This window comes from Mesoplodon bidens (genome assembly GCF_964165515.1).
Source record: "Mesoplodon bidens genome assembly, chromosome: 6".
NCBI lineage: Eukaryota > Metazoa > Chordata > Mammalia > Artiodactyla > Ziphiidae > Mesoplodon > Mesoplodon bidens.
Genome location: NC_138162.1, coordinates 3328028 through 3348524, shown reverse-complemented (window position 1 = coordinate 3348524; position 20497 = coordinate 3328028). Strand labels below are relative to the sequence as shown.

General features: G+C 53.9%; 1 protein-coding gene across 1 annotated transcript; it reads right to left on the bottom strand.

The window, feature by feature from the left end:
* Positions 1-13455: 13455 nt before the first annotated feature.
* Positions 13456-20259, bottom strand: LOC308619492 (ficolin-2-like). The gene is made up of 9 exons (XM_081238359.1): positions 20153-20259; positions 19564-19677; positions 18024-18086; positions 17524-17559; positions 16714-16746; positions 16147-16274; positions 15534-15663; positions 14537-14671; positions 13456-13969 (listed from the first exon to the last, which is right to left on the bottom strand). The coding sequence occupies exons 1-9, from the start codon at positions 20244-20246 to the stop codon at positions 13722-13724; spliced, it is 981 nt and encodes a 326-aa protein (XP_081094485.1). The 5' UTR covers positions 20247-20259; the 3' UTR covers positions 13456-13721.
* Between the last annotated feature and the right edge of the window lie 238 nt (positions 20260-20497).

Sequence of the window (20497 nt, the reverse complement as noted above, 5' to 3'; positions counted from 1 at the left end):
TGGCTCGTGGCCCCTTCTCCATCTTCAAAACAGCAACAGCACATCACTCCGACCCTGCTTTCATGGTCCCATCCCCCTCTGGGTATAGCCAGAACAGGTTCTCTGAAGGACTCATGTGATTCGACTGGGCCCACCTGGGTATCCCAGGACCATCTCTCCATCACAAGATCCTTCGTTTAACCACATCTGCCAAGTCCCTTTTGCCACGTAAGGTCACATACTCACCAGTTCTGGGGATTAGGGCAGGAAATCTTTAGCAGGGGAAACATTATTCTGCCTACCACAACCTATTAAAAAAAATCATGGTCTCATACCCAGAATATTTAAAGAACTCCTACCAATCAGTAAAAAAATTTTAATAGCTCAGTAAGAAGTGGTTAAGAGATTTGAACAGACACTCCAGAAAAAATGATATCCATAGGACCAATACATTTATAAAACGCTTCTCTATTTTGTTGGTTCTCAGCAAAATGCAAATTATAACCAAAACGAGATGCTATTACACACTCATTGGGACTGCTAAAATTTGAAAAACTGACAACACTAAATGTCAGAGATGCTGCAGGGTAAGGGGGGTTTCATATACTGCTGGCAGCAATGCGAATTGATGCCACTAACTTGGAAAAGTGTTTGACATCAACTGTTAGAATAGAAGACACGCATTCCCATAACCTGACAATTCCACTGCCTGACGTGGAAATAACTGTTGTGTGCCCCAGGGGCCATGCCAAGAATATCTATAGCCAAACTCTTCACAGAAGCCACACCCTGGCATCCACCCAAAGCCCCATCAAGAAGAAGGCAGATAGCAATGCAAAGATAGTCACGCACTAGAGTGCCATACAGTAGTGCTAACTGGACAGCTACGACCACACACAGGATGGACAGAGCACAGCGCAGCAGCTGGTGGAGGAAGCTGATTCAAGAGAGTATGTATTGTGGGCTCCACCTTGTACAAAACCGTTTTCAAAGTAAAAATGACCTGCCGTGTTTTGGATGCCTACTTAGGTGGTAAATGTATACCAGGAAAACAAGAAAGTGGTTGCACTTGGAGTGGAATGGGGTGGTCACTGGGAAGGGACACAGATGGCCTTTGGGGTTCTGGGTGGTGATGACAAGCATGTGGGCCACACAGTAATGAAAATACCTAGACTACACTTTTCATTTTATAGACTTTTGTGTACATGTTACGTTCACAATTTTATAACTATTTTTAAAGAGAGGGCACACCCATGATCCAGGGATGTGGGCAACATGCACATCTTTTCCTGACGTCCACGGTCATTGACTCAGTAACTGAGGAGAGGCCCCTGCAGCCCACCTGGCATGGACCAGACCCCACCAGGTCCTGGCCACAATCTCTCAACAGAAGTAAAGTCTGCTGGTTGAAACTGCACTTTTCTTCCTCAGTAGGTAAGCATCTTATAAACCCAGGAAGACTTATAAGTCTAGAAATGATTCATATACTAAAAGCCATAGAATTATGACTTTCATACTAAGAAATCTGGATAGGTTTGGTATCTCATAGTCTCATAATGTTTAAAGAAGTTGGCCTATTGTAAAGAAAGTCTCATAAATCCAAAGTTAAATATGTCATTAACTAATTGACTTAGTCTTGTAATGTTATCTGGAAAGCTTGGTGCATTTATACACAGTATTGGAATATGTAAGAAACTCTGGGCTCATTGCATTTCTAAGTGAAATCATTAGATTTCTAAAAATTAATTAGTACTAAGAAGGTTTTGTCCACTAGGCAATTGAAATGCCCAAGAAGGAATTGAATATATTACACTTATTATTACCATTCAAAGTTTTGAAAGTTTAATGAATTAGGTTTGTCGTATTCAAAGACCCTTAAAAGTGACGGTTAAGATTTGCAGGTCTTGGGCTTCCCTGGTGGCGCAGTGGTTGAGAGTCCTCCTGCTGATGCAGGGGACACAGTTTCGTGCCTCGGTCCGGGAAGATCCCACATGCTGCGGAGTGGCTGGGCCTGTGAGCCATGGCTGCTGAGCCTGCGCGTCCGGAGCCTGTGCTCCGCAACGGGAGAGGCCACAACAGTGAGAGGCCCTCGTATGGCAAAAAAAAAAAAAAAAAAAAAAAAAAGATTTGCAAGTCTTATGAATAGAAAAACAAGATCTGTATGCCAAACGTAAAATATTAGGCTAAATTTTTGAATCTGTAGCTTTCAGAAACCAAACCTTAATTTTAAAAAGCAGAGTCTTTCCTAAACACAAATGCCTCTCAAACTTGAATCATCAAAACTCAGTGATGTTTCGAACAGCCCCATGCTGGTACCTGGGGGAGGATCAAATAAGCGAAATCCCCCAAGTCTCGCTCCCAGCACCCTCTCCTGAGCAGGAGGGGAGGTGGGGCCCCACCAGCAAGGTTTCAGCGCATGTGGGGTCATTCCCCCAGCCTTGTTCTCAACACCTTTTCTCTTATTAGTGAATATTTTTATTACCCAAACTTCCCCTCTACCAGCTTATGCTGTGGATGCTCTTTCCCTACTCTTGTGGAGTCCGTGTTTGAGACGCCCTGTCCACCCCTGCCCTCTTATGGCCCAAGACAAACGAGTCCCTCTACCACTGACCTGGAGGGTCTTTCAGCCCCTGCCAGCTCATCGCCCCTCCTGCCTTCTGTGTCACCCTGTCTGGCACACACTTTATCTCTTTATTTAATGCCCCGCCAGACATTGCTCTTTCGGGGTTGCACAGCCGATATTCCTCTTGACGTATCTGCATTCTTGCCTTTTTTTTGATTATATATAAATTCTTTATATTTATTTTTTAACTGAAGTATAGTTGATTTACAATGTTGTGTTAGTTTCAGGTGTATAGCAAAGTGATTCATATGTATATATTCTTTTTCAGATTCTTTTCCCTTATAGGTTATGACAAGATATTTAGAGTTCCCTATGCTATACAGTGGGTCCTATTGGTTATCTATTTTATATATAGTAGTGTGTATCTGTTAATCCCAAACTCCTAATTTATCCCTCCCCCACCCCCTTTCCCCTTTGGTAGCCATAAGTTTGTTTTCTATGTCTGTGAGTCTGTTTCTCTTTTGTAAATAAGTTCGTTTGTATCATTTTTTTTTAGATTCCTCATATAAGCGATTTCATATGATATTTGTCTTTCTCTCTCTGACTTACTTCACTTAGTATGATAATCTCTAGGTCCATCCATGTTGCTGCAAATGGCATTATTTCATTCTTTTTTATGGCTGAGTAATATTCCATTGTTACATGTACCACATCTTCTTTATCCATTCATCTGTTGATGTACCTTTGGGTGGTTTCCATGTCTAGGCTATTGTAAATAGTGTTGCTGTGAACATTGGGGTGCATGTATCTTTTCGAATTAGAGTTTTGTCTGGATATATGCTCAGGAGTGGGATTGCTGGATCAAATGGTAGCTCTATTTTTAGTTTTTTAAGGAACCTCCACGCTCTTCTCCATAGTCACCTATTATGTGGCTCTTACCCCATCTTCCAACTCTTTTTCAGTCTTTCTTGCTGTCCAACAAACCCCCTTTCATTTCATATATATACATTTTTTTGACATAGGTCTGCTGGTGATGAATTCTGTCCTTTTTTGTTTTCTGAAAACATCTTTATTTTGCCTCACGTTCAAAGAGTATTTTCACTGGGTGTAATACCCTAGGTTGGCAGGTATTTTCTTCCAGCACTTTAAACATGTATTTCCAGATTCCATTCTTTCTGCTGAAAGTCTGTTGCTCCTCTGAAGGGTACGTGACTTTTTTCCTGTGGCCGTTTACAAGGTTTTCTCTTTGCCTCTATGGTTTTGCCACAATATGCCTGGGTGGAATTTTCTTTGAATTTGTCCATTCTCTCCACTCTTTCAAAGACTTCAATTACACATACGAGCATTTCCACCCCCCGTATTCCATGTCTCTCATGCTATTTTCTGTATTTTTATTCTTTTTTTCCCCTCCACATTCAGTCTGGATATTTTCTGTTGACCTCTATTCCAGTTCAGTAATAAAACCCTTTCCTCTGCTAAGCTGCCAAAACACCTGCCCAGTCTCCCGGGATTGGCAAATGACCCCAGGCGAAGATACCCGCAAATACAGCCACCCGATTTCTATTTCCGCTAGACTTTATTCTGGGAATCCCTCGCAATTAGCCATCTCTAATGCTTAGGAAGAATCCCTCTGAACTTCGTCCAGCTTTTTATTTATTTTCAAAGGAAGTGTGGTGCTCATTATCTAATCCATCATTCCTGGAAATGAGAGCCTGAATGTACAGTTTTATCTCCTGATGTGAGTTATGTTCTCATGGCCCTAGAGTTTGCTTGTTTAGCATTTTTTAAATCGTCACTGAACATTCATTTGAGGAAATGGTCATCAATCCTATGGATGAATACTTCTAGCTGGTGTTTCGTGGCCACAATTTTGAATGAACACATCTATGTACACAGCTTTCTCTCGTCTGTGGGGTTTTCTAGAAGTAAGTTCCTGGTGAGCGTACTGATTCAAAGTGTGTGCACTTTTCTTTAGGACATGACACTGTATGTGAAAGATTAAAATCATAAACCACTTCACCATAAAATTATCTATGTAAGCCATGTAAAAAGTCACTGTAGTAACTAGATCTTAATTCAGCATTTTTTTTGGACACTTGACTTCCCTTTTCAGCTGGGTCACTCCTGCCTGTGCTCTGAGGATTGACTGAGAAACTGGGGACTTGTGGCTCCAAGGAGCCTGGACATGGTTTGGGGACACGCTTGGTTGTCACCTCTGTCCACTTGACATGCTGCTACGCAATTCCTATCATGGCTTATCTTCAGAATCAACAGTAAACTTCAAAAAAATGCAGGCTCCAGGCATCACCGCTGAGATATTGGTTTCGCAGGTCAGAGATGGGCCTCCTGAATCTGTATTTTTTTTTTTTTAATTTATGGCTGTGCTGGGTCTTCGTTTCTGTGCGAGGGTTTTCTCTAGTTGTGGCAAGTGGGGGCCACTCTTCATCGCGGTGCGTGGGCCTCTCACTATTGTGGCCTCTCTTGTTGCGGAGCACAGGCTCCAGACGCACAGGCTCAGTAATTGTGGCTCACGGGCCTAGTTGCTCCGGGGCATGTGGGATCTTCCCAGACCAGGGCTCGAACCCGTGTCCCCTGCATTTGCAGGAAGACTCTCAACCACAGCGCCACCAGGGAAGCCCCTGTATTTTTTTAAAATTTATTTTATTGAAGTATAGTTGATTTACAATGTTGTGTTAATTTCTGCTGTACAGCAAAGTGATTCAGATACACACACACACACACATATATACATTCTTTTTATGGTCTTTTCCAATATGGTTTATCACAGGATACTGAATATAGTTCCTTGTGCTGCACAGTGAGACCTTGTTGTTTATCCATGATGAGTGCGATTATGGGATGAGGCTGCAGCTGGGGATGGACCTCTTCTGCCACGGTTCCCACTATTTTCATAAAGTTGCTGGCCAGCTTTTACCTCTTGCGTATAATCTGTTGAAGAGGAATCTTTTTGCAGAAATTATTGAAGCTCACCTGGCAGACAGAAGCAGAGAGGACGTGGACCAGCTTGCAGCATGAGTGGGAGGTGCCTCTCTTGGGCATACAGTATTTCAGAGCTTCAATATGAAATATGATGTTTTGTTTTTAAGGAGTACAGAAAATAAATGGACGGAAACATTTGCTAAAAACTTTTCCGAAAAAAGAATTCTATATATTCTATATATAATTCTATATATAATAGTTTGCATCTGCTAACCCCAAACTCCCACTCCATCCCTCCCCAACCCTTGGCAACCACAAGTCTGTTCTCTATGTCCTGAGTCTGTTTCTGTTTTGTACATCAGTTCATTTGTGTCATATTTTAGATTCCACATATAAGTGATATCATATTTGCCTTTGTCTGACTTAACTTCACTTAGTATGATGATCTCTAGGTCCATCCATGTTGCTGCAAATGGCATTATTTCATTTTTTGATGGCTGATTAATATTCCATTTTATAAATACACCACATGTTCTTTATCCATTCACCTGTTGATGGGCATTTAGGTAGTTTCCATGTCTGACTCTGTATTTTAAGTGCCTCCCCAGGTAGCTCTGAGGGACAGCTGGGCTTAGGACCCACTAATATGCTAGTTTCAGGGCTAAGTGTGCTGTTGGATGATTTCAGGGCAAGCAAATGAAAGCCCTGGGCCCATCAGAGCAGAGCTTGTGTGAAAGGAGACAGTGGTGCTATAGGGCATCAGAGCTGAGCTAGTTAACAGGAAGACACTTGGGTTAGAATCCCAGGGACACAGGAGTGGTGGAGCCAGACAGGTTATCAACTGAGCGACTGGGAGACACCCAGGCCACTCACAACACTCAAGCTTGTCAGACCCAGAAAGTACTGCTTACTTCCTCGGCCACTGCACCGAGAGCCTCCCAGCCTGCCGGATAGTCGCGGTTTTTGTTTTATTTTCTGAAGATGCGCTCTGCCCTTGGCTCCCACGCCTCGGCCACCAGCTGATAAGGCCTTTCTGAGGTGGTGGGGAAACAACTTGGACATCCTGCTGCCCAGGGCACCCGGCGCCCTCCAAGGAAGGGCTCTACGGAAAAGCAGGGCCAAATCCACAGGAGGAGGTGCTCCCGAGGTCGCGACAGCTGCCCCTGGCCCCACTGCACGAGTTGTCCAGGGCGACGGCAAGCTTCCCACACCCGCAGGTCTTTAGGACGAGATGGAACAGGCACCCATCAGGGGCTGCAGAGGAGCTGGTTCTTGCTCCACGTGAAAGCGTGGACCGGAGCAGCCGCACCTCACTTCCAGTGCCAAGATTTGATGATTTCTATTTCCACCCCAATTAGAATTTAGGACACCCCTCTTGCAGGCGCAGGACTCTGGGAGGGCCGTGTGTGCTCCCTTGGGACAGATGGACGTTTCCAGATGGTGCCTGGTTCTCCCAGCTTCCTGGCTGGGACTTGTGCCACATATTGGGGTGGGCGGGTGGAACTTGCAGCCTCCCGCAAAGCTCCAGGAATCAGATAATGGGCCGCCCCCCACCCATATGGCTGATGAGTCACCATGACAATGAAAACCAAGTAGAGTAGCTCAAGGGTGGCGGAAGAAATGGATAGGAAACTGACGGGAGGCAAAGTCGGCTCAAAGCCCAGAGTGGGATTCAGGACGAGGATGAGTTTGCAGGTTCCCCATCTCCCCTACCTGCACCCCATCCCTCACTTAGGCCACCTCTTTGTAAAGGTAAGTGACAGCTGACTATTTAATACACAACTTCATATCTCAGGGCTGTAATGCAATACAAACTTTTCTTGGTCGCACAGGGCGTGGGGGGTGGGGGCGGGTCAGCCCTGCAGCGATCTAGACACCCCCTGCCCTGGACTCCAGCTACTCCTTACTGAGGCACGTCTCAGGTTGTATTTCTTGCTACTTCACCTCCACGCCTCCCCGTATCTCTCATCTTAGGGAGGCTGGCTCAGAGCTTCCAGGCTTGGGCAGAAAGCATCTTACTCCTGAGGCTGAGTAGCTCTATTCCAAAAAAAAAAAAAAAAAATTCACTGCTCGTTGGAACTCAAGGACTTTCAAAAAGTCCGCCTCTTATTGTTTGGGGTCTAGAGCTGTTTGGGGATTTTCCAACTCGGTAATACCCCAGATTCCTGGACACTTTATTTTTTGCTGCTTGCAAATGGCTCGGGTCTTCCCTAAGCTCTTCTTTTTCTTGTAACGGCCCCTCAGACAGCCAATACAGAAACACATGCCACTGAAGTCCTGGATTTGCAGGATCTTTCCTCGGAGCCCCAGAGGATGCTCCATGGAACTGCTTTCCAAGTTTTCAGAAGCAGCACTTGCATCAAACAAAAATTTTCGCCCTCACCCCATGCTCTGGCTGCCAGGCTAATGCCACCAGTTGAGACTTTGTTGCAGCCGCACTGCTTTTCTGATGCAACTCTGTTCAAGACTTCCAGGTTGACAGCTGCTGTAACAAGCAGCCCTCACACTGCAGTGCAGGGCACACGCAGGTGGGCTGAGGGCCTTGGGCTTCTCGACTGGGAGACGGCCCGGGGGTCTCTAGGGCTGGTCCAGCAAGAGGCTGCATGACGTCTGTCAACATTCCATCTGTAGCTGTTATAAAAGGGGAAGTCCAGCCAGGCTGGGCAGGCAGCGAGGAGGTGATGGAAGCCTGGCTCCTGTAAGGAGTCAGAGCTTCAGGCTGGGCCTGGAAGAAAGAAACACAGATGTCCCTTGCATGTCACCCACTGCCTGAGTCTTTAATTTATGACGTTTGTAGGATGCCCCCTCTAGACCAGGAGCTTCTTCAGAGGGCAGATGGCCTCACCTGCCCGCCAAAGGGCTTTGCGGTCGCAGATGCCTCCTGAGGGATGGCGAGGTGGTGGCTTGATTTTATCTTTCTTCATTAAGCAATTAGAACTGCTCTAGTGGAGAAAAGAGAAGGCCTTCCCTGGCCTTGAGGGAAAGGGGTCCAGGTTTGGGGTTTCTGCTCTGTTGCTAGTGACTGGGCTGCAGTTTTTTGTTTGTTTGTTTGTTTGTTTGCGGTACGCGGGCCTCTCACTGTTGTGGCCTCTCCCGTTGTGGAGCACAGGCTCCGGATGCGCAGGCCCAGCGGCCATGGCTCACGGGCCCAGCCGCTCCGCGGCATGTGGGATCCTCCCGGATCAGGGCACGAACCCACGTCCCCTGCATCGGCAGAAGGACTCTCAACCACTGCGCCACCAGCGAAGCCCTGGGCTGCAGTTTTAATGGCCACTGAGCCTGGTTTGTCCAGCTCTGAGGGGTTTCCCAGGATGTGGGAAGTTCGGTCACCGGGAAGACCCAGGGTGACCAGGCCAAGGTGGTCATCTCACTCTTCCTGATCGGAGGCTACAGGGAGAGGACAGAAGCCATAGGGCAAAGGGCACTTTGGGTGCAAGGGGAGGAAGGGATGGGAGAGGGGCCTGTGAGCCCCAGGGGTCCAGGGCAGAGATATTCCTCTGGGGATGGGGTCACGCTCCCACAGTGCACAGCTCTTGCTTGGTGGCAGGCCGTCCTCTTCTCCCCCGCTTTCAACCATTTCTAAGAATGTCGTTCTCAGCTCTTTGATCCCAACCTAGGTGATACCCCCTCCTTGGTTGCTCTAAAGTGCAAAACTCAGACCCCAGGGCACAGGTGTGGATCAACCTGTGCAGAGAGGAGCACGGCTCTCTCCTCCCTGGTTCTAGACTCTATGCCTTCATTAATGCAGCCCCAAGCAGCATCGCATTTGTGGTGGGCAGTATCGTGTTCCATCTGGACCCAGCCGAGCCTGAAATTGACCAGATGGCCCCTTCCAAGTCCTTTTCTTGTAAATAGCTCTTAAGGTGTGGGATTGTTGGAAAAGCTTGTAACCTCAGGGTGAAGGAAAGGCGAAGGCGCCCGAGACCAGTGGATTCCGGTGGCCAGGGCAAGAGTGTCAGGCTGGTTTCGGGGTTTGGGGCCAGTCCCAGCTCCCAAAGTTCAGCTCTACTAGAGGGAGGGGGTGATGTTCCTGATGCCAGCAGAGAGAGGGAGGAAGCCAGTTCTCCCTAGAGGATTCTGATGGCAAAGAAGGCAGACAGCATGGCTTCAGTTCTGACCCCGCAGAGCACACCCTGGGCGAGTGTGAGCAGAGGCAATAGAAGAACAGAGCCTTTGCCAGAGCCCTGCCCACCTGAGGGGCGCTGCCCTCCTGTCCTGGGTCTGTGCGTACAGCAGAGCGGGGCCCCGGGGACACAGCTCCCGACACCCTCGACTGAGCAGCTGCCAGCCCAGCTGCCGGAGGGGCAGGGAGGGAAACTGTTGGTGGGAGGTGGAGGTTCCAACAGCCACCAGCCAGCGGGCTCCACCTCCCAGGTTGTGAAACACCCACCGGAAACTGAGGCCTGGCACAGGCCGGGGGGTGGGCAGGCCCTGGAGGGCAGCCCTGGAGCAGGCAGAGACGCGGCTGGGAGGGAGTCACGGCCAGCTGTGTGGGGAAATGCAGGCGATGCCCACGCCCCTGGTCACTGACCCCTCAGTCCGTCCCAGACCCCACGCTGCTCACTTATGATCCTCGCTCCACGAGGTCCTCAAACCCACCCTGTTATCCTGAGTCACGTGACAAAGAAGACTCAGAGAGGTCAAGTGACTGGCCCAAGGTCACACCACCTGGACCTGGCAGAGCCCAGGGAGTCCAGGTCTGTGTGGACACAAAGGCCTTGCCCTTCACCAGCTGAAACAGAAAATTACCAGTTCTTGAGATCGGCCAGGTCTATCCCGGGACCCCTCACCTTGGGAGTCCCGAACCCCAGAGCCCACAGACAGTACTGGGTGACCAACATGGGCCCTGTAAACCCATGTTGACAGCTGGCCAGGGCAGGGAGCCCAAGGTGCCGGGTGGGCACCAGTGCCAAGGCCAGGGAGCCTGCAGAACCCCGGGCTCGGCCCCCCAGCCTGGCCTGGACTGGAGGGGAAACTGGGTGGGGGCCAGGCAAGAGCAACAATTGAGTCAAGAGCCCCAGAGCCACTGGGTGCAGGGATGGGGGTTCCTAAGGTTTCCATCCATAGGGCCACCCCTGCTGGACGGGAGAAGGGGCCTTCCTCCCGTGGGGAGAGTGTAAGGTAGACAGAACCAGAAATCAGACTGGAATCTGGGAGGAATTGTCAAGGGACAGAGTAGAAAGGGGAGGGGACAGGGGTGTGTGATGCTGAGGGGAATGGAAATCCAGGGGAGGGGGTGCGCCCTGTCCCGGAGGCGCTCTCATTTCAAGGGGCGGGGGCGTCTCTTGGAGATGGAGGTCAGCCTCGCTCACCTGCATCTGGACGACCGTCCTCCCCGCTGCAGCCGGGATTTCTGGGTGGGCTGTCAGGACCTTCCAGGTAAATGGTGTCTCGGTGGAGCGCATTTCTCTACCAATCATCAGGGGTCCCTGCCACCAGAGCAAGGCCCCCCCAGGCTGGGCCTGTGCCCTCCCAGACCACAGAGGTCATGGCCACAGTGAAGAATCTGAGGCCTTTGCTCAGGACCCCCCAGTCCTATGCCTCCCTTTCTGCCAGCACAGACACCAAAGCCCTTTGGAGGAGCAGGAGGGCAGGGCAGGGCCAGTAGACGGATGGGGAGAGCCCAGCCCAGGGGACACGCCTGGCCCGGGCCCAGGCTCCAATCTTGCCCCAAACCCCTGCTTCCGGGGGGCAGCCTGTGGCCCTGAGACAGCTCTGGTGGCCTGCAGGAGCCAGCTCCACAGGGGGCCAGGGGAAGCAGGACCAGAAGCTTCTCTCCCCAGGGCCCCCCAGAGCCGGCTGGTGCTACAGTGGCCTACGTAGCCTAGTTCCTCAGGTGCCCACCAGCCGGTTACACCTTCCCATGGTCCCACATGTACAAGCACACACTGTATACAAGGTGGATGCACATAAAATGCAAGAGAATTATTACATGAGGTCAGTTCCCTAAGCCCCCTTGCTCTCCCGAATACCTCTGACCTCATTTTCATAAGTACTTAAAAAAAAAAAGTCTTATCAAGTCCCAAAAGCAAAAGAGTGTTTACAAATAATTTACAGCAACAGTCAAATTAAATGTTTCTAAAAATTGTCTTTTTTTAACTCTTAGCCCATCTCTCAATTAAGCAGATTTTAAACATAACACTTTAAAAAATTTTCTGGTTTGCCAAGCAAAGCCTGTTTCTGTATTTAATAGTTTTATTTTTGCCTTCTGCAATAATGACAGGGCACTTAAGAAATTAAGTTTTTTCTCCGGAGGAATGTCTCAAGATTTAATTTCACAACATGAATTATAACTTCAAAGTTAGGATTTCTGGAAGGGAGGGTCCTTTCCAGGAAAATCTTGGTTCTGGGACTGAAAGGCTGAGATACAAGATCAAATTGCCCGTCCTGTCTTTTCCAACTGAGGCAGTGGGCATTTCTCCACTGTTGAAGGCTTAGTCCCTGTGAAACGTAGTTAGTAGGGGCAAGTCAAGGTGGAGGGTGCCTAGGAGAGTCCCCAGCACCAGATCACCATCCTGACCGTGGCTCCTGGGGCATGTAGGTGAGGTCTTTGCTGCCCTCGAAGACTGGGCAGCAAAGCCTAGGGCTGACGTATGAAGAGTTGCATTATGTGCTCCCTGGCAAAGAGACCGCACCCCTCCAGGAACTGTCAGCCTGCCAAGATGTCAAGGAAACAGGTCTTCAAGAAAAGAAAGAGATGATTGCGTATAATTTTATAGCAGCAGAATCCTGGATCTAATATTAACCATTGTATTTTACAGTTTGACAGTTTCTGTCCTGGGGACCAATTAGGGCCCCTGGGTGAGAGGGTGTGGCCCATCCTCGGGCTCGGGGGGAAGGAAGGACCACGCCCCCTCTCCTGAGCCCACTCCCCAGGCCCGTCCCTCTCTGTCCTGCACTGGCTCATCTCAGGCCTCTGGGCCAGCGTGAGAAGCAAGAGTGGGGGTGGATTCCAGGAGCAGTGGCTCCTGGTCCTCAGGACACGGCACCTCCAGGCAAGGCGAGACAACCATGGGCCCTCTCCCAGAAAAATCCCAGACATGCCACGTTCTATGTGGCTTTGCATGGTTCTTAGACCAGCTAGGACCCATCTAAGCGACGCTTGGGGAGCAAGGATGGTGGTAACCACCTTGCACCTTTCTAGATTCTCTCCGAGTAGATGATACTGCCAGAACAGACACAAGTGGGCTTATGAGGACCCAAATAGTCAGGCAAGGGTTAGGGACCGGCCAGCGCCAGGACAGGCTGGCCACCTGAGGATGGGGGGCTTCTTGGTGTATGGCGGTGGGGGCAGCGGGAGGAGAGAGTGGGACCCTCCTCAGCAGACACAAGTACAGGTGTTGAGGGCACTGGCGTATCTCTCAGAGACGGCTGCCTGGAAAGTTGGAGTCTCCCCGCCTGCAGGTCTGTGCTGGCTTAGCTGTAGGGCGCTGTGCACTGAAATCACTCTCCCCTCTCCTGGAGCGCTCCGATCAGCCACAGCGGCTCCTGTTCCATTTCCTTCTTTATTGGTGGTGAGGGATTCCCAGGCCACCGTCACCCTTTCTGGGTAATGGGGACCCAGGAGCCTGGGCGGTGTGGATTAGCAGGGACAGCTGGGGCCAGGAGGCTGGGACTGCACAGGCCACTTCACCTCTGAGCCTGGGGTCAGAGGACACTTTCTTGAAGGGCTGAGAGTAAAGACTTTAGGATGTGTGGTCACGTGGCTCAGCCTCTGGCCCTCTACTCAGCCTGAGCTTGAAAACTGCCTGGAGGCAGACAGCAGCCCGGCCCGGCAGGGAGAGTGACACTTGACTGCCACGCAGCCCCACGTGCAGGCCCTGCTCTGTGACTCTGACCTCAGACCATCGGAAACACCTTCAGCCCAAAGGGCACCGGCAGAGCCAGGTCACGGGGACAGATGGACAGACAAGGGCACAGGTCAGAGCATGGAAGTGACGAAGGAGTCCCATGCCTGCTGTCGGGTAAGCAAGTGTCTTTATTGAGAATGTGTATGTCTGACAAGATCTGGATTAGCATTTTCTCTTATCCTTGTGAGTGGGACGGAAGGGTTGGAAGCCAGTCGAGGCACAGAGCGAGAGCCTTCTGCCAAGGGGACAGGATGCGACTCTTCTGCTTCCGTGAGGATAGTGACGCGTAGGTCCACATCACCTTCCTGGGGACGGCTCTGGACCAGGTGCCCCGCCGGGCTGTGTGCAGAGGGAGCTGCTCCCAGAGACTCTGGCCGGCCGGCCCCACCCTACGTGGCCCGCACCTTCATCTCTGACACCTTGTAGCTGTAGTTGTACCCCTTCCCTGACCTCCAGTTGATGCCATTTGCAAAGCTCTCGTGGGGCCCCCCAAGGTAGCGACCGTTCAGGTTTGACACATGACAACTGTTGTACCACCAGGCCCCCTGGTACAGCACGGCACAGTTTGCAGTATATTTGTCGTTGTCTTGGTCTTTGGTGGAGAAGGCGTGGTTGTTGTGGGACGTCAGGGAATCACCTGCTCAGAAGGAAAGGTCGCCTAATTGGCACACAGGGCTAGGAGGTCCCCGACGCTGGTCCAGGGCAAAGCTGCTGTGTCCGGGTGTACATACTGCACACTGTGCAACTCCAAGGGGTGCCACTCACATGACCCCAGGGAGCATCCCTCTGCTGATGCAGTGGCCTTGGTATCCCCACATCCAGTCTGCTCCTGCCAGCTAGCAGGCATCCTCTCACTTAAGGGGAGAACTCTTTCACTCCTCAGGGGAGAATTCCAGTCACAAGAGTGGGAATGGCGCCTTCAGGGAAATGGGCTAAATTATCATCCTTCCCCGTTTTTCATCAGTAATGGTAGTTAATAATAATGCCACAGCTTGTTGGACTTTGTCATGGGTCACATCAGCCTTGTGGGTACACTTAGGTGTGCGTAGTATTACCTTACCGTGTGGATAAGAAACTGGTGAGGTTAAGTCCCCAAGAACATCACACAGAACAGGCAGAGGCAGGATGCTCAGCAGGTCCTCTCTGCTTCCCCAAACCCCGCGCTGAAGCCCAGGCCACCGCTGTGCCCCGCGCGGACTCTCACCTGCGCTGCCCTCGACAAAGGCTCCCAGGACCAGCTTGTACTTCTCCGCCTCACCCGCCATCTTGAATGACTCGTACTTGGCAAACCTGTGGTTGCCCTCAAAGTCCATGAGGTCTACCCGCAGCTCGCTGCTTCCTGTTGGAGGTAGGTGCTCAGGGCCCAGCAGAAGGGACCCTCTGCCTCCGGGCACGGGGGGTGGGAATGTGGGTTTTAGGGGACGTCTGAACTTGGCATTGGGGACAATTCACCGGGAAGGTGTGAGGGGCTGGGCTGGTGGGAGGACCTCAGGGATGGCCCCCTGTTTTCAAATAGCTCCCCTGCCGTTCCATCAGCCATGCCTGAAATTCCACGGTCGGTGTACCTCGGATGGCATGAAGCCTCGCTCTAGTTTGAAACCCTAAATTCTCCTGCAAATAGCTGTGAATGCCACAGCAGGAAACCTTTGTATGTGTAGTTTCTTCTGCAAGAATTTCAGGCCCACGAGTGGACACCGTCAAGGTTGCCATGAGGGAGTGGAAGAATTCAGAAAGGATTTACAGGTTTGCCGTTGACCTCAGGACCAGCTGTGAAGCTGCTGCTGCGGAACGGAGAAGTGGGGTGAGGGGGCCTGCATGGGGACCACCACCTGCACTGAGCAGGAGAGGCAAGGGAGGGGGCTCCGTGGGCCTAAGATCCCAGTTTCAAGGAAGGACCAACAGTTGGAAGTGGGAGAAGGGCCGCCCCAATCCCGACGGCCTCCTCCTCACTTCTGACTCTCAGGTCCCGAGACCAGAAGTCGTCTTCACTCCAACCATCCACCTCCTCCGATGTGAGCGCTCAGAGCGTGTAAGAGAAAATGTGTCCTAGGTTCTCAGGGTAATAACCCTCCCTGGTGTCACACGTGACCACCCCCGGGGCTAGGAGGAGCGAGGTCCTCTGGTCCACATGGCCCAGGGCCAAGGTCAGGGACATGTGGATTTCAGGCACCCCACCACAGAGCCCCCGGCCGTGGCCCTACCCTGGGAGGTCAGCGCGTGGATGTTTTCATTCCCCAGCCAGAACTCTCCCAGCTGACTGCCGAAGCCCTGCTTGTATGCGGCCCAGCCCCGGTAGAAGTCCACAGAGCCGTCTCTCCTTCGCTGGAAAACCTGCACAGGATGGGGAGGGCTGGGGAGATGGGGCCCCACTGCCGTAGCCCCACAGGGCACCCCAGCCACACATGGTAGCAGCATTGGTAGTTCACAGGCATCACAGGCTGAGGACCAGAACGTGGGTCTCATCAAAGAGCCCAAAGGCAATCAGGGACACCCACATGGGACCAAGGAGGAAATGGAGGCTCAGAGAGGGCAGGTGACAAGCCCAAAGCCACACGGCTGGAGAGGAGTGGGCACCTCCGGGCCTGAGCCCACAGCCCTGAGCCACGGCACTACTTCCCATATGGGTCCACACCCCCGTCCCCTGACATTTCTGATTCTCCCGACCTCATGAACGGACGGGGTCAGCCTCAGCCTGGAGGGAGTGGATGGTCTCACAAAGGCCACTAAAGAGAGATCTGCCACCAGGTGAGGCTCCCAGGCACGCCCACCCCTGCCCAGGAACCCCACGGCCATCACTGGGTCCCCCCCACTCACGGTCCACCCCCCGCCATCCACGTCCATGTCACACAGCACGGTCAGGGGCCGGCAGTCGGGCAGGTAGATGGTGTGCCAGCCGCTCAGAAAGTGCCCCCTGGTGAGCAGCTCCTTACAGGTCCGAGGTCCTGGGAAGGGAAGCCGGGGAATGGATGCCAGGATAGGAGCTCTGGGCAGGGCAGGGGGGAGGAGGAGGGGGGAGGAGGGAGAGGCAGGGACACATGCCTGGGGGAGGTGGGCTCTGAGTCCTGGGACAGAGACGCAGCCCCCAAGGCCACCCGGCTGTGATGGCCCGGCCACATCGACCTGGCCATCCCCACCTCCCAGGGCTGCCCACGCCTAGGCTCCTGGGCACCTGGCCTCCTCCAGGAATATACTCGAGTTACCCAGGCAAAGGCTGCCTATCACTCGGGTAAGTGGGGAGTAAGATATGCACAGAGAGGGTATTGTCCTTGGAAGGTGGAACCTGAGTCTGGGCAGCTGGCCTTCTGGTCGATCCCCTCCTCCCCCGCCCCCAGCAAGAACAGGTCCAGGTGGAGGTCCGGGGGTCGACGTGTGCGCAGTCACCTGTGGCACAGGAATAAAGCTGCCCTGGCTCTCCTGTTGTGGGGAGAGAGGATATGCACGTCACACGTCCGGAAACAGCACCCCGGGCCCCTCAGCCCCGTTGCTCCGTGAACACAGCATGGAGAACGGAAACCGTTATCCAGCTCTTTGCAGGACTATCAGCCTCCAGCCCTGAGGATCAGTTCCTTGACTCAGCATCACTGGCTTTGCTTGGCCCCCACTGCATCCGGCTTGCCTGGGGGCTGGCGGCCAGCACTGTCCCATAAGGCACTAGTTGGACCGCCGTGCCGGCCACCTCGCCTGGGCTTCACGGCTCACGGCGGTGGAGGATCAGCGCCCCCAGGCCTATCGCTTTCCACAGCCCGCGTCTCCATCACAGCCTCTGGTTGTGGAAAGTACTGGGGAGCGTTTGGGATGTGAGTCTGGGCCCCAACCTTGCACTTTGTATTTGTAGCCAGAGCATGTGACTGTGTCTTGGAGTTCTGCCTTTTCTTGCTTTTACACATTTTTTTTAAAAATGAGCATAAATCAGAGCATTATAAGCAAAATGTCCAAAATCATGTAGTAAGGCAGCATTGCCAGTCACCTGGGTCCAACTCTGGAGCCTCTGGACTTTGAGCGCTCACCGGCCGCTGACAAAGCAAGCCGGGCTCAGAGGCCCCTCCTCCTGCACCCATTGGCTGCACAGACAGGGCCAGGGGTGTGGTCTGAGATCCTCCCCCAGGTGGTGCTGGGCATGACCAAGGCCTCTGGGACCCCCCAGAACCCTGCAAAGCCTGCCCAATGACCCCAGGGAGGCGGGGGTCTCACCTTTCTCTCCGCTCACGCCCTTTTCCCCTCGGTCTCCTGGGGAGAGACAGGAGATGCACAGGACGTCTGGTGAGTGGCCATCGACCCTCCGCTCTGGAAACCACCCAAGTGCTCAGTTCTTCGGGGGCTGGGGCGTGGGGGACGCGGCTGAGGCTCTGGGCACCACACACTCATGCTCCGCGGCCCACACCTTTCCAATGCCTGGGTCTCAGCCGGGGGAGTTGGGGGGGACTCAGAGGCCTGGATTCTTCCCTGGCTTATGAGAAGCTGCTCTGGACCTGGTGTCCCGGACCCGGCACCCAGTTCACTCGCTGTATCGAAGCTCTTTGGAAGCAGGAAATAGGACAGGTGCCTCTCTGTCACTTGGCCCCCCTCCCTCTCTGTGTCTCTCTCCCATCTCTCTCTCCACCTCCTCCCTCTCTCTCTCTGTCTGTCTCCATCTCTCATGTCTCTGTAGACAGGCCCCGGGGTCCTGCTCAGGGGTCCTAGCTCTTCATCACCTTTGGTACCTTTGGGCCCGGCCGGCCCTGCCTTCCCAGGGACTCTGGGAGAACCTCGTTCTCCTGTAAATTCCAAAGATACATCATTGAGAATAAGGCAACCTGAAGAATTCTACTTGAGCATCTCTGCCCCAAGGAATACAGTCCTGACCCTCCCATCCCAGCTGCGGTATCCTCACGACCACTGCCCTGGGACTCAGGCCGAGGGCGACAGCACTCAGCGGGGACAAAGCGCTCATGGCCACCCGGTGCCGAGCGGCCGGCACGCCAAGCTCGGGCCCCAGGGAACCACCAGCGTTCTGGCTCACGACCACCTCAGTGTAGCAGCCCAGGTCCAGGCCACCGTCACAGAGCTCCCCCGGCTACTTGGGGGCCTGGGACCAAGAGCACGTCCTCAGAGACCCTGTCACACCGGAGCCTCGGCCCATTGGCTCTGGGAGGGAGGAGGGGCCCTGCCCTGTGCTCAGCCCCGGATGCAGGGGCGGTCGGGCACAATTACGCATCCCTCTGCGGTGGTTCTCTCTCCACCTCCAGAGAGGAGGAGTCGGGAGCCACGAGGCCTCCCAGGTCTGCGTTACTGATGTGAGCAGCGGGTTAGGACCACCCAGGGCCCCTGCCCCTCCTTCTGAGCACTGAGGGGAGGGTGAGGAGAGGCGGCCCCAGGCTCAGCCAAGGCAGCAGGAGCGTCTGCCGGCGGGCTGCCCTCCTCGGGGAGTGTGGGTGTGGGGCCGAGGGGGCGCCGGCTGGGCTTGGGGAGGACTCACCACACCCACGGGTGGGCAGCCCCCCATCCCGGCCCCTCCCCGCAGTGTCCCCCCAGCAGAACCCCCAGCCTGGAGCCCATCGTGGTGAGCACACGCAGCCCTCCCATCCCCAGGAGCTGCCCTGGGTGCCCACGGCCCCTGAGCTGGATACCTCCGAGGACGTGAGAGGCTGGGGACCTCCGAGCTGGCGCTCTGTCCGGAGCCCCTGGAGCGTCCACTCACACGCAGGCCCGGGGCACACTCACCCCTTGAGCTGCGTGCACACCCGCCCCTCATACCAGGCTCGGGGCCCGAAACCCCACAAGGGGGCCACCACGTCGACGGGAGAGCTGTGGGCTGCTCGGGGGCCTTCATACTGAGTTGAGGTCCAGCTCCACCCTCCCTGGTGGTGGCTGACTGCTCTGAGCCCCAGTTTTCTCATGTGCGGTACAGATAGAAAAAGCTGGGGCCTCAGTTTTCAGGTGAGAATACCGAGGTACGCAAGGCTTGGAACTCTGGCCCATGGCCACGTGAAGCCAGGGCTGGATCGAGGACCAGGAAGCGGGTGTTCTATGAAACTGTACCCAAATGTGAGCTCATAGACTAGCTGAGACCAGCCCCCTCCTCAGGGAATGACAGGTCCCGGTGGGCCTCGGGGGTCGCTCCTGACGCCAGCTCTGAGCAGGGTCGTGACCCAAGCTCCCGACCTGAGACCCGCAGGGGGCACTGCCCACCCGGGGTCTAATTGGAGAAGAGCCGGTGCTCAGTGACCCCCACCCCCGAGCCAGAGCACGTACCCTTCTGTCCACTGGCGCCTGCCTCTCCTTTGGGCCCTGCGGGTCCGGGCAGCCCCGGGCAGCCTCGGAGGATGGAGAGCTTGTCGGAGCCCTCCAGACCCACCAGCTTCACCTCTGCAGAGAGACACAGAGCGCCAGTCAGGGCGCTCGTCCTGGGCCTGAGAGCCCTGCAGAGCCGGCGACAGGCCACCCGAGCCACGGGGATCTGCCATGCAGCGACCTCGGCCTGGGCCCTTGGCTGTGGCCAGAGTCACCCGTCTCAGATGAAGGGTCAGCCTGGCAGTGAGTTTCCCGCCTCCGGTGGGCACTGGTCAGGTGTGGAGGTGATGCAGGGCCGAGCCCTGGCCTGGTGGCCCACCCTGCCTGAGCCACCCTCCCCCCAGCCTCAGTGCTGGAGGGTCAGCCCGGCAGCGCGGTGTTTCGTCTCCACTTTGGAGAAGTGACGGTGGCAACTCACTGTCAGGAGGAATAAGGAAATTGTCCCGAAGGGCTTAGCTCGGGGCCCAGCACAGTTGGCTGTTGGCACTCGGGGCCGGCGGCTTTCAGACCCGTCCGCTGTCAGGCCCTAGTCACCTGGTGTCTGACTCACCTGGACAGGTGTCGGAGGCGGAGGCCACGGCGCACAGGAAGATGACGGCCAGCACTGCGGGCCCCACAGCCACGGCCACTCCACGCTGCTCCATCGCGCTGCTCTTTGCTGCCCGAGGAGCCCCGTAGCGCTGTGGCCACGCACTGCCACCTCTGGCCCTGTTGCTCCTGCCGGTGGGGACAGCCAGTTCCTGCCCCGGCTTGTGGCGCCAGCTGGAGGTGGAAGCAGCCTCGGCTGGTTCTCTTCCAGGGCCCAGATCCTCCTTACTGAGCATCTGACTTCCGTGCTCCCTGTGGACCAGTCCCACTTCCCCTCGGAGGGACACTTCCCTCCAGCCACCAGACC

Excerpts from the sequence above, each read along its gene's own strand:
- LOC308619492 (XM_081238359.1), bottom strand. The coding sequence starts at position 20,246 with ATGGAGCAGCGTGGAGTGGCCGTGGCTGTGGGGCCCGCAGTGCTGGCC. Across the intron at positions 16,747-17,523 it reads GGGCGTGAGCGGAGAGAAAG|GAGAGCCAGGGCAGCTTTAT; the intron begins GTGAGACCCCCG and ends TCCCCACAACAG. Across the intron at positions 14,672-15,533 it reads CCACGCGCTGACCTCCCAGG|GAAGCAGCGAGCTGCGGGTA; the intron begins GTAGGGCCACGG and ends TACCTCCAACAG.